General features: G+C 30.8%; 2 protein-coding genes and 1 long non-coding RNA gene across 3 annotated transcripts in view; all 3 read right to left on the bottom strand.

Annotated features, from left to right (window-relative positions):
* Positions 1-227: 227 nt before the first annotated feature.
* LOC119607192 lies at positions 228-2,510 on the bottom strand. Its single transcript, XM_037961002.1, has one exon. The coding sequence runs from the start codon at positions 2,508-2,510 to the stop codon at positions 228-230; it is 2,283 nt and encodes a 760-aa protein (XP_037816930.1).
* A 187-nt stretch (positions 2,511-2,697) lies between these two features.
* LOC119607191 lies at positions 2,698-5,511 on the bottom strand. Its single transcript, XM_037961001.1, has one exon. The coding sequence runs from the start codon at positions 5,509-5,511 to the stop codon at positions 2,698-2,700; it is 2,814 nt and encodes a 937-aa protein (XP_037816929.1).
* Positions 5,512-6,478: 967 nt separating this feature from the next.
* Positions 6,479-13,963, bottom strand: part of LOC119607189 — an 89,719-nt gene continuing 82,234 nt past the window's right edge. Inside the window, exon 3 of the long non-coding RNA XR_005231714.1 lies at positions 6,479-6,756. This is a non-coding gene — a long non-coding RNA (uncharacterized LOC119607189). The remainder of the gene's footprint in view (positions 6,757-13,963) is intronic.

Here is a 13,963-nt window from a genome sequence, read left to right as displayed (position 1 = left end):
TAGTCTATAGTCTAGTCTATAGTCTAGTCTATAGTCTAGTCTATAGTCTAGTCTATAGTCTAGTCTATAGTGTTGTTGATCGTTTCTTTATTTTTTAATCAATGAAAAAAATATTACAAAAAATTATATTTTTAAATCTATGTATAACATGTTTCAAATTTAGTTTTTAAACAAAGTATTTTTTATACAAAGTAAACTCAAAACTCCAACATTCTCCCCCCTGTGAATCAACCTGATTCACCATTTCCTAATGTTAAAATGGCTAATTTAGAAGCAGGTCGACGTATTATGCCTTTGCTAGTTTTTATTTCAGCAAAACGAATTGTACCATCTTTTGCAGGAAAAACTTTCACTATACGTCCTTTTAACCATTGATTTCTAGGTAAGTCTCTATCAAAAATGAGCACGATGTCATCGATCTTCAAAGGAATTTGTTTATCCTTCCATTTAGATATTTGAATGAGCTGGGGAAGATATTCTCGAATCCACCTGTTCCATAATCGATCTTTTAGATTTTGAGCAATTTTCCATTGTTTACGCAGACAAATATTTTCATCAGATACACTGGGTGTTTGCGTTGAGTTAACACAGCCTATTAGAAAATGGTTTGGTGTAATTGGTTCATCTTCATCCGAGTTAATAGGAATATCGGTAAGAGGTCTTGAATTTAGGATATTCTCCGCCTCAATCAATAAGCTTCTTAAAGTTTCCACTTTCGGCGAAGTATCTTTTAGAGTTTTACTCAGAAGTCTTTTGATTATTCGAATCAGACGTTCCCATACTCCTCCAGAGCTTGGATTGCCTGGGCAATTGAACAACCATTCGATGTTTCTATTTATCGCCTCTTCTTGAATTTTGTCTACGTCAAATAGTCTATCTTCTTTCTTGAGTAACTTTTGGGCACCAATAAAATTAGTCCCATTATCGCTTCTGATTCTAATTGGGGTACCTCGACGATTTACAAAGTTACGAAAACATAGAATAAATGCATCGGTGGATAGTTCATCAGCTAGTTCAATATGTACAGCACGTATTGTCAAACATGTGAATATTACTGCCCATCTCTTTTCTCTTCTACGACCAACAGAAACGTTGAAAGGTCCAAAGAGATCTACACCAGTGTAAGTAAATGGTCGCACGAACGGTGTAATACGATCGGGTGGTAGTTGTCCCATTAAAGGTACCTTAGGTTGGATAGTGTCGTACTTACATATAAGACATTTACGTTTAACTTTCTTGAATAATGATTTTGCATGTGGAATCCAATATTTTTGACGTAATTCATTTATAGTTAAGTTCATATTTTGATGGTGATTTTTATTGTGGTAATAATTCATAATTAGTTCGGAGACCAAATGATTTTGTGGCATTATAATTGGTCTTCGGGCTTCAAATGGAAGGTAAAAAACTTCATCAAAACGTCCTCGAATACGAAGTATACCTTCTTCATCTAAATAAGGAACAAGTGGATACAAAGTACTGTCTTTCGGAATTCGTTCTTTTTGTTGAAGACATGTTATCTCCTCTAAGTAGCATTCATGTTGTACCATTTTACAAAGTAGTTTTTCGGCTTCACTAATCTCTGAAGGTTGTAACAATTCACAATTGAAATTATGTCTTCCAAACCGTAATACCCATGCTAAAGTTCTCACAAGTTTCTTGAAAGATGAAAAACGACTATAATCCAACATCTGGTAAGTAGAGCTTCTTTTTATGACCATGGTTGGCTGTAGTTCTTCTTCAATGGGAACGCTTGGTAAATCCATACCTGTCTTTGGCCATGAACTACTATCGGCTTGCAGATATTTGGGACCAGATATCCAAATACCATTGTTGTCAAATTTTGGGGGTAGTGAAACTCGTGTGCCAGCATCGGCTGGGTTTTGTTGGCTAGGTACATGTCTCCATTGTTGTGGCGTAGATATATTTAAAATTTCTGCAATACGGTGACTAACAAAGGCTTTGAATCGTCTTTCAGTTGAATTAATCCATTGAATTACTGTCTGCGAATCTGACCAAAAATGTATTGACGAGATGCAAACTTCATGGTTTTGCTGAATAATTCTACTCATACGAACTCCCAGTACTGCGGCTTGAAGTTCCAAACGTGGTATGCTCATTAATTTCAGCGGGGCACATCTAATTTTTCCCATTACAAAGGCAACTTTGCATTCATTTTCATGTTGAATACGAAAATAGCATACCGCTGCAAAGGCATCTTGACTTGCATCTACAAAAACGTGTAACTGAATATTTGCACAGAATAGGTTTTGGGATAAACAACGTGGTACTTTAAAGCGGCTAATATTTTTTAACTCGTTCCACCAAACCTTCCACTTTTTATATAATTCATGTGGAATAGGATCATCCCAGCCAATTTGAAGCTTCCATGCTTTTTGTATCAATATTTTGGAGTACAACAAAAAATCAGCAACCAATCCATAAGGATCAAATACAGCCATAGCAATTTTAAGTAATTCTCGTTTTGTTGGAACTCGAGTACCATCCATTACTTTCTGATCGAGAGTGTGAAATTTTGTTTTAAATTGAAAGACATCTTCTGTTTTGTCCCAATACATTCCGAGAATTTTTTGAGCAGTGGATTGTTTTTCCATGTTCACTAGTTCTGTATTTTGAGTTAAAGCGCAGTTCATAGTGTCTTCCAGCTTCTTACTATTTGAAATAAAACCTCTTAACTCAAATCCGCCTTCGGAATGAACTTTTTACGACTTGCTGACAAATTGTGATAGCTTCGTTTTCAGATTTAAAGCTACACACAAAGTCGTCGACGTAGTGATTTTCTATAATGGCTTTTGAGGCTTCAGGGAATTTGTGTGAAAATTCAATAGCATTATAATTTTTAACGTACTCCGCACAACAAGGAGAGCAAATAGCACCAAATGTCATAGATACCATTGCATATTCTTCAATTTCACTATTCTCTTTTTCACACCTCCACAGAAATCTTTGCGCGTGTTGATCTTCTTGACGTATTTTTATCTGCGAAAACATTTCACGAATATCTGCAGCAACAGCTATTTGACCTTGCCTAAATTTTAGCAGTATGCCTAGCAACGGCTTTGCTTGTTCAGGCCCTTTGAGCAATAACGAATTAAGAGAAATTCCTGATGTTTTGGCTGCTGCATCAAAAACAACCCTCAATTTATCTGGTTTATGAGGATTTACAACACCAAAGTGTGGTAGATACCAGACTGGGAATGTATTTTGTTTGACTTCTTCTTCAGATAATTTACGTGCATAGCCTTTGTCAAGATATTTATTTATTTCAAGACAATATTTTTGAGCGTAAGAAGTATTGTGAGAAAATTTTTTCTCAATTAATTTCAAACGATTTTCTGACATATTGTAGCTTGAAGGCATCTTTGGAGGATATTTCTTCCACAGCAAACCTATTTCAAAACGATTTCCTATACGCTTTATCGTATTCTCCATAATTTCTTTGGCGACTTGATCATCATCAGACAGTAAGGGTTTCATATTAGGATTCACACCAAAATTTTCTGTCGCCAGGAAATCATTAACAATATTTTTGAGTTCGTCGTCTTTGACAAATAATATAGTAGGGTGAGCAGTATAATTCTTTACTAAACCATATACTAGCCAGCCAAGTTTACATTGCATAGCAATTAAGTCACAATCATTGGATTCTTTGACGGAATTAGGAGTACCAAGAAAAGCATTGTCTAACCCAAGAAGAATTACTGGTTTGGCATCAATGTAGTCTTCTAAAGGTAAACTTGCAAAGTTTGTAGAACATTTTTTAGAAAACGATTGACAAGGTAAATCAAGCTTCTTTATTGTGTGGACATTTTTGAGGGGGAATCTCATTTTTGGAATACATGTTCCTTCTATTTCCAAGTTTACAAGGTAAGACTCTTCATTTACAGTTTTTTCTCCATACCACTGGAGAGTGAGATTTGATGACTTCCCCTTTAAACCCAGAAGCTTGGAAGTATTTTCATCAATAAGCGATATAGACGATCCTTCATCAAACATTGCATATGTCTTAAAAGAACCAAGAGGACCAGTCAATGTTACAGGCAGTATTTTAAACATTTTACTTGCCTGTAGGTATTTTCTGCAATTTAACATCTGATTTGAAGCTTGTTCGGCTTGTTCGACAGCTACAGTTCCAAGACTAGTATCTACTGTTTCTCCATCTTTGTGAAGACTTTTATGGTGATACTTTTTGCAATTATTGATATTGCAAAGTTTTTTAGAACGACAATTATTAACACTATGTCCCTTTCGGAGACAACTGAAACACAATTTTAACTGCTTAATTTTTTCCCAACGCATTGGTAAAGTCATGTCTTTAGTAAAAGCTTTACAGGCAGACAATGTATGATCACCATCACATATAGTACATTTGACGTTCGACTTTTTGTTACTATCAAGAACTACCATTTGTTTGACAGGTTGGCTTTGTGACGAGGATACATAATTTGGCATTAAACTGACTACTTTCGCTAAATCTCCAAGCCATTTCGAAAAGTCCGTAACTGTTGGAAATGGTTTTATAATGGAGGCGCTTTTTACCCAATCAAATTGTTGATCATCCGGAAGTTTGGAGACCATTTCTTCCAATAGTGTTGTACTCATAAGATGATGACTACATCCAGCGGACGTTAGAAATGCCACAACATTTCTTACTTTCGTAGAGAAAATTATTATTTGGTCCATTTTCTTACGATTTATAACTGGAAACTGTTGTATTTTTTGAAGTTGGGATCGAACCAAAATATCCGGACGTCCAAATCGAAATTCGAGTTCTTCAATGACATTAGGTACGTTATCGGGATAAACCAACATTGATGCAACTGCTTCTCTAGCAGTTCCCGCAAGACATTTCTGAAGACGCATCAAATTCTGGCGATCATTATATTTAAAAGTTTCAGTAGTGTCCTTATAATTGGCAATAAATAACGGCCACTCATCTGGGTTACCGGAGAATAATGGCAAATCATAGAGCTTACACGACGGCTCAAATGTTGGGACAAATTGTTGACTAAACGCACGTCTCTCTTCAGGTACATGGCAAGGAGCAGTTGCTTCTGCAGGAAAATAAATTGAATTTCCTAAATCCTGTTGAGGCTGCTGATAGCTCGGGGTACAAGGACTAGGAGCACGCGGATTAGTATCAGTGGCACTATGAGTACAAGCAGCAGTAGTACAATTTCTATCAATAATACTATTAGCGGTAGGAGTATTTCTGTTCAGAGCAACTTGAGACGTTCCAGGTTGTTCATTGGGTAAATTAGTTGTTGATGGGATATTCCGAATCTGCTGTTTCAACAAATCAATATCGTTACGGCTTTCCACTACCACTTTTGCTAGGTTATTTAAACTGGCAATAACATCGGCTAATTGACTGCTTACTGATGGTGGCTCCATCATGGTGGTATTTAATTCATCATGCTCCGTTGGTGAAGGAGAACTAGGCATAGATCGGACAGATCGCGATGAACGTAAATTATATCCACCAGGCATTATAAAATTATTTCAAACGTAACAAAAAACTCCGTTTAATAAATTTGAAAACTGTTGTTGATCGTTTCTTTATTTTTTAATCAATGAAAAAATATTACAAAAAATTATATTTTTAAATCTATGTATAACATGTTTCAAATTTAGTTTTTAAACAAAGTATTTTTTATACAAAGTAAACTCAAAACTCCAACATATAGTCTAGTCTATAGTCTAGTCTATAGTCTAGTCTATAGTCTAGTCTATAGTCTAGTCTATAGTCTAGTCTATACTCTAGTCTATAGTCTAGTCTATAGTCTAGTCTATAGTCTAGTCTATAGTCTAGTCTATAGTCTAGTCTATAGTCTAGTCTATAGTCTAGTCTATAGTCTAGTCTATAGTCTAGTCTATAGTCTAGTCTATAGTCTAGTCTATAGTCTAGTCTATAGTCTAGTCTATAGTCTAGTCTATAGTCTAGTCTATAGTCTAGTCTATAGTCTAGTCTATAGTCTAGTCTATAGTCTAGTCTATAGTCTAGTCTATAGTCTAGTCTATAGTCTAGTCTATAGTCTAGTCTATAGTCTAGTCTATAGTCTAGTCTATAGTCTAGTCTATAGTCTAGTCTATAGTCTAGTCTATAGTCTAGTCTATAGTCTAGTCTATAGTCTAGTCTATAGTCTAGTCTATAGTCTAGTCTATAGTCTAGTCTATAGTCTAGTCTAGTCTATAGTCTAGTCTATAGTCTAGTCTATAGTCTAGTCTATAGTCTAGTCTATAGTCTAGTCTATAGTCTAGTCTATAGTCTAGTCTAGTCTAGTCTAGTCTAGTCTATAGTCTAGTCTATAGTCTAGTCTATAGTCTAGTCTATAGTCTAGTCTATAGTCTAGTCTATAGTCTAGTCTATAGTCTAGTCTATAGTCTATTCTATAGTCTTGTCTATAGTCTAGTCTATAGTTTAATATATAATCTAGTGTATGGCCAGGTCTTTAGTCTAAATTTTAATCTAGTCCATAGTCCTGTCTTGTCTATAGCCTAGTCTTTAGTTTAGCCTTAAGTATGGATAATAGTTTGGGCTATCTAGACTATAGTTACTACTGTGTTCTACTCTTTAGTCTGGACTATTGCCACTTGTATAGTCTAGTACTTTGTCTGGTCTATGGACCAGAGTTTAGGTAACTTATGCATAACATGGAACAGCCTTAATGAAATATTTGTTCTACTTACTATGATGCTTTTCTACGAATTCTCAGAAAAATCGATACAACATACCTGCAAAAAAACAGAAAAACATTTTCTATTATACAAAAAATTGTTAAAAAAATCGTACAATATATTTCTAATATAAATTTAATTAAATATTTATAACAAATATAAAAGTGAAAGGTTTCTTTTTTTTTAAATATTGACTTAAATATATACATATAGTAGGTGATGTTTTATGATTTACTTTTATTATAAACTGTATATAACGAATAGCAAATATCAAATGTTAAAGAGTTTTCTATGTTTTTTTGTCCATATACAGTAGTTTTCCGATTTAACGAACCCATATGTTGTCAGGCCTGTTCGTAAAATTGAAAAGTTCGTTATATGCAGTACTAACTAAAACGTGGGTTTTTGGTAGGAAAATAATTAAAAAAATAGGTACATAAAATATTTTTTAAATGTATTTTATAAAAATAGCACAAAACACAAAATTCCGAATCTTATATACCCACCTTCAACCATATTTGTGTCGAATTTAATCGCTGTATTTTTAATTCAGTCGTGAGCTTTAAAGTTATTTCTCGAAGTTCATCGCTATACTCGTATTTTTAAGCGAGTAATGAGCGTTGAAGTAATTTTCTTAAGGGGGCCTGATATGGAGGGTAAGGTCAATTATGGACCGATTCCCATAAAATTTGTTAGAGATTTCGGTTAGTATAGAACATGTTTGTATCGAATTTATCGGCGTACTCGTATTGTTAAGCGAGTATTGAGCGTTAAAGTCATTATCTGAAGGACGGACGGACATAGCTACATCGAACTAAAATTTAATAAGAACCCAGAATGTGTTACAGTTTTGGGTATAAAAGCACCGCTTAAAACAACGGTATAGTTTTTTGCTACAACTTAGGTTATTTGTTATTTTTGATAAATGTCATTTTATCTTCATTTAAATAATAATATTTTTATTAGTTCGTTAAACAGAGTACAAAAAACAAGATTTGTTCGTTATTTAAGGTAGTCATTAGGAAAGATTAGCTTGTTCGTTAAATGCGATGTTCGTAGAATTGAATGGTCGTTAAATCGGAAAACTACTGTAATATATTTGCTAAAGTCCGGAGGCAAATTTCATTTTAATGGATTTTTTGCAAGACAACAATAGCAACAAAACATAATGTTGAAGTTTAAGTAGGACCCAAGGCAATATTTGATATTTTAAGTTTATTTTTTTTTTTATTTTATTATTTTAAACATTTTAGGAAATGAAACCTAACTCATGATAATAACAATACAAAAGTGTTACGAAAGAGTGGAAAAATATTTAATTTAAATTATAGTCTTTTGTTTAAAAAAAACTTCAGCCAGATATTAAAACATTTGTATTATATTTCAAATTGTTCCAAGTATAATTATTTACTAATTATGTTTTAAGTATAGATTAAAATAATTAATTTATTTGCTAAGTAATACAATGTAGTTTTTACTTGTAGGGAATTTAATATTTATTGTCGTTTGAAAAATATAATAAAACATAAAACACTTTATACATAAAAACTAATTGTTATGAAAAAAATTAACCATTTTTTATTTGCTATATTTTATGCCTAATGACCAAAGTATGTACATTAAATGGCTATCAATCAAATTAATTTATAAATATGGCAATTTATTAAAAATTTTTAATGAAATTTAGCAAAAAAATAAATAAATTTTGTCTGAAAGCAAAACAACAATTGTGTTTAAAGTCTGAACTATAGTCTTGGACGTAGGCTAGACTATAGTCTTGTTCGTAGACAGCAGTCCTTTCCTCTCGCTAGACTATATTCCTATCTATGTCTTGGGCTACAGTCTTTCTATAGTCTAGAATATAGTGTTTTCTATAGCCTTAACTACAGTACAGGATTATAGGCTGCACTATAGTCTTGTCCATAGACTGCAGACTTTTTCACTATCTCGTCTATAGGTTTGTCTTTACTGTGGTCTTGTCTATAGTCTGGACTACTTTTTTGTCTGAAGTCTGTACTATTGCCTTGTGTATAGTCTGAACTACAGTTTAGTCTAGTTTATAGTCTATAGTCGTGTCAATAGTCTTTCCTATAATCTTATCTACAGGATTGTTGAAAGTCCTGTCTTGTCCACAGTCTAGACTACAGTATTATCTGTGCATTGTCTCGTCTGTAGTCTGATTCATAGTCTAGTCCTATAGTCGTGTCTATAGTCTTGACTATAATCTTACAGTCTGTCAACAAACCTATCTAAAATCTGGACTATAGGCTGGACTTTAGTCTTGTCCATAGTCTGCAGTCTTTTCCACTATCTCGACTATAGTTTTGTCTAAAGTCTGGACTACTGTTTTGTCTGAAGTTTTGTACTATTATCTTGTCTATAGTCTGAATTACAGTTTCGTCTAGTCCATAGCAAATAGTTGTGTCTATAGTTATGACTATAATCTTATCTACAGTCTGTCAACAATCCTGTCTAAAGTTTGGACTATAGGCTGGACTATAGTCTTGTCCATAGACTGTAGTCTTTTTCGCTATCTCGACTATAGGTTTGTCTTTTCTGTGGTCTAGTCGAATCAATAGCCTTTCCTATAATCTTATCTACAGGATTGTTGAAAGTCCTGTCTAAAGTCTAGACTATAGGCTGTGTAGTCTTTTTCAATATCTCGACTATAGTTTTCTTGTCTGAACTACAGTTTAGTCTAATTCATAGTCTAGTCCTATAGTCGTCTCTATAGTCTTGACTATATTCTTACAGTCTGTCAACAAACCTGTCTAAAAGCTGGACTATAGGCTGGACTATTATAGTCTGGTCCGTAGACTGCAGTCTTTTCCACTCTCTCGACTGTAGTTTTGTCTATAGGCTTTACGGTGGTCTTGTCTACAGTCTGGACTACTGTTTTGTCTTTACTATTGTCTTGTCTATAGTCTGAACTACAGCTTAGGCTAGTCCATAGCCTATAGTCTTGACTATAATCATATCTTCAATCTTTCTACAATCCTATCAAAGTCTGAACTATAGGCTGGACTATAGTGTTATCCATAGACTGCAGTCTTTTCCACTATCTGGACTATAGTTTTGTCTATAGACTGGACTATTCTCTTGTATATAGTATTGTATCTTCTATGGACTATAAATTAGTCTATTGTATGGATTATAGTCTTGTCTAAAGTAATTATGAACTATAGGCTGGTATACAATCTTCTTCAGAAGCTGGACTATACTCTTTTCTACTTTCGGGGCTATAGTTTTATCTATAGTCGGGACTATTGTTTCATTATAGTATCGACTATATTCTGGAATATAGTCGTGTACAAAGTCATTCCCTATAGTCTGAAAAAGTATGATCTGGACTATAGTCGGTAGTAGTTCTTGTCTACGTATTGCCTATAGTCTGACTATGGTGTTTTAAATAGTCAGACCTTTACACATTTTTCTCTTTTCTATGGCCTGTACGTATGATGAATAATCAACATTAATTATTAATCATACGTCATGTAATCCTTCAATAAACTTTCACTTCTTTAAGAAAATCAAAAGATAGTAAGTTTATAGAATAATACAGATCTAAATTTATTAAATTGAATTAGTTCCACAGTTCTCGAATTAGTAGAAAGAAATAGGGAAAACACTTTTCTTAATTATCCCTGCTACAGGATATTATTCTACTTATCAAATTTGTCTACCCTTTTTGTTTGTAGTTATATAAAAAACCTTTCGTTTCATAATATTTTATAATAATATTCCACAATACATTTTCATTAGAAAAGAAAAAAACGAATCCCAAATGTATTTTCACTTTTATTCCCTCAAAAACAACTTCCCCCTTTCAATTTCTGCATGTTATTGTTTATTTAGTTGTCACAAAATGTTTTCTTTTTTTATGTTTTTTTTTTTTGCTTCTTTTACATAAAATAATAAAAAATAAACTAACATATAAAACTATTGTTAACAATTTTAAATAAACAATATGCAAGCTTTTACACACCGTGTTTTTGAAAGCTTTTTTTTTATAGTTGTATTTTTTTATAGTTTATTTCATTTGTTTTCCGCTGGCCAGGAAACTTAGTATTCTCATTTGCAAGAACATCATGATGATGTTGTTGTTGTTTCACCATGATTTTTGTATATGACAACAATAAGGACGATGTTGATAATGTTGATGATGGTGGTAAACGTCATTGTTATTTTACCAGGTTTATTTTTCTAACGAGAAAAATACAAAAAAAAACAAAACTAGAGTACTTTTACTAATCAACACTTAAGGGAAATGAAAGCACATTTAGGAATAAAAAAAATGTTGTAGAAATAAAAGGGAAAATCTAAAAAAACAACATTGTAAAACTAAAAACCGCCAATTGTTTCCGTTTCCTTTTGTAGCTTAAAACAACACACAAAAAAATATTTAAACAATAGAAACATGTTTTTGCCTGTTAGCTTGTAAAACTAAACTAGAAAAAAAACAACAAAAACATGAAACAAAAACCTCTACTAAAAGCTATATTACAATAACAATATGGACAATTTTGAATATTAAATATTTGAAAAAAAATTTAACTGAACAACACAATTAGTGAAGAGCTGTTTTTTTTCGGAGGAAAATTTAATTTACTTAAATTAAAGAAATTCTTAATGTTTTCAAGATGTTGAAATATTAATCTATATAATTAAAATAATTTTTCCAGGGTAAAATGAAACTATTTTTATTAAGCCATACGTGGCGTATGATTAATTTTAATTAAGCAGTTTATTAAATAAACTCCTTCAATCGAAAATTACAGCTTTCAGAAAACGCTGCAAATGGGATTTTTATTGCAATTTCTTTCGAAATAAATAAAAAATATAAAATTTAAAACTTTCCCCATGACAAATGTAAAAAAACAGATTTAAAATATAATTTATAATAAATCCATATAAAACTATAAACACCATCTTCGACATTTAACTTTATTTTAAACTAGTAAAAACAAATCTTAAAAATAATAAGCAGCCGAATGAGAAAAGTTCCTTTTTTAATAAGTTTTTCTAGGATATTTCACAAGAAATAAAATTAATTCAATCATGTCGACTATATTTTACCTTATACCTATAATTTTTGAAAGAAAAGCCTGTAAAAGCCATCGTGTTAGTTATGAAACTATTTTCACTATTGATATATACATAATTTACACGAAATTAAAAAAAGGGTTCAAAATTTCTTAAGATATCACTGTGACTTAAATTTGCATCCTTCTAAAAACATAAGCTTTTAAAAGCTTTCTAAACAATATTTGTTAATATATTATAACATTAAAATAAAGTCGAGCTCTCCTATACAAAGTGTTTAAGTGTGATTTTACTAAAGTAAAAGCAAAGCTCATGATTTTTATTTAAGGTTTTTTTCTTGATAAAATCCCGTTTTTAAAAAGCTTTAAAAAAAATCGCTTTTTGTTAAAAAGTTCTTCTTGTCAAAAAAGCGCTTATTGTTATAAGAACCACTTTTTTATTAAATAAACTCCTTTCTTGTTAAAAAAGAAGCTCTTTCTGTTCCCTTTTTTAAGAAAAAGGCTTTTGACTTAAATAAAACTCTTCTTTGTTTAAAATTTCTTTTTTGTTCTAAAAAAGCTATTTCTTGTTTTAAAAACGATTTTTTTGATTTAGAAAAGCTCTTTTTGTTATAAGAACAAGTTTTAATTTTGTTTGTTAAAAAGCTTTTTTTTAAAAAGCTCTTTTTGCCTTAAAAAGCTATTTTTAGTTTTAAAAATGCTCTTTTTTCATAAAAAAGCTCTTTTTGTAATAAAAAAAAAAACTCTTTTTATAAGGAAAAACAACTTTTTTGTTAAAAATAATTTTTTAAATTATTTTTGTTAAAAAGTTCTTTAAAAAATAAATTTTCGTAAAAAAACATATTTTTTATTGTGTAAAAAGCTTTCTATGAAGCTTTCTAGTCTTTGGGTAGGATTTTGAAGCTTTTTTGCTAAGAATATCGTTTTTTAAAAAAAGCTCCCTTTTTGTTGAAAAAGGCTCTTTTGCTAAAAAAAATTTAATTTTTTAAATTAAAGTAGAGCTTTTTATAAAAAGCTCTTTATAGTAAAAAAAAAACTATTAAAATTTTTTATTGGTTCTTTGTTGTTTAAGAAAAAGTTGTTTTTTTATAAAAACAAAGTTATAAAAGTTCTTAAATAAGCTTACAAATATATTTTTAGTACAAAATCTTATTTCTGTAAAAAGCTCTTTTTCGCAAAGAACATAGTTTCTTATAAAAAAGCTTATTGTTTTTATCAAAAGATTTTTGTAGAAAAAAGCTATTTTTATAAAAAAGCTTTTTCCTCTTGTTCTTGCTTTTTTTACGAAAAAAGTTTTTTGTATAAGAACAAAGCTTTTTTGTTAAAAAGGCACTCTCTTGAAAAAAAATCTTTTTTAGAGCAAAATCTCTGTTATTATTATAAATTATAAAGAGCTTTTGCGTTTTTGTGTTATAAAAGCTTTAAATAAGCTTTTTAAAGAAGAACTATTTTTAGTACAAAACCTTATTTTTGTAAAAAACTCTTTTTAACAAAGAACATAGTTTAAAAAAAAAAAAGCTTTTGTACAAAATATTTTTAAATTTTTATTCACGGAATTTTATTTTTGTTTTTTTTAAATTTCTCTTATAACAAGTTTTTTTATAGAAAATTATATATTCCGATCAAAATTTCTAAAAATGTCTTTTTAAAAAGATATTAAAATCTCGTTTTGAAGAAAATTTGTATAAAAAGCTCCTTTCTATTGTGTAATGTTCTTCTTTTTAAATTATTTCAGAATTTTTTTTTGTTTCCTTAAAAAAACTTTTTCGTAGAAAGCTCTTTTTGTTAAAAATTACTGTTTTTTTTTTGGAAAAATTATTTTAGACTTCTTTAAAAAAACTAATTTAAAAAAAAAAACTATTTTTTATAAAATTTATTAAAAGCTCTTTTCAGTAAAAAAAACATATATATACATTTCTCTTTATTACAAGAACAAATGCATATATTCATTGTATCGTTTACTTATGCATATGTAAGTGATTCTGAGCCGACTAGAGAACTTAAAGTTGTACATTAAGGTCCAACAGAAAGATAGTGCGTTATATTGGTGTAGTGTATACAAAAAACATAGAATACTTACAAACAAAATGCAACATCAGAAAGAAGTAATAAAAAAGCTTATGGCGTGAAATATAATCGCAATAAGCTGTAATAAACACACAAACACATTCACACTCATAACATAAACTTATAAGCTAAAGAAATGAAAAGTATGCAACAAA

The sequence above is a fragment of the Lucilia sericata genome, unplaced genomic scaffold, assembly GCF_015586225.1.
Source record: "Lucilia sericata isolate MDLA Ls3-8-SP2 unplaced genomic scaffold, ASM1558622v1 Contig000670F_arrow, whole genome shotgun sequence".
Classification (NCBI taxonomy): domain Eukaryota; kingdom Metazoa; phylum Arthropoda; class Insecta; order Diptera; family Calliphoridae; genus Lucilia; species Lucilia sericata.
This window is presented reverse-complemented; position numbering and strand designations above follow the sequence as displayed.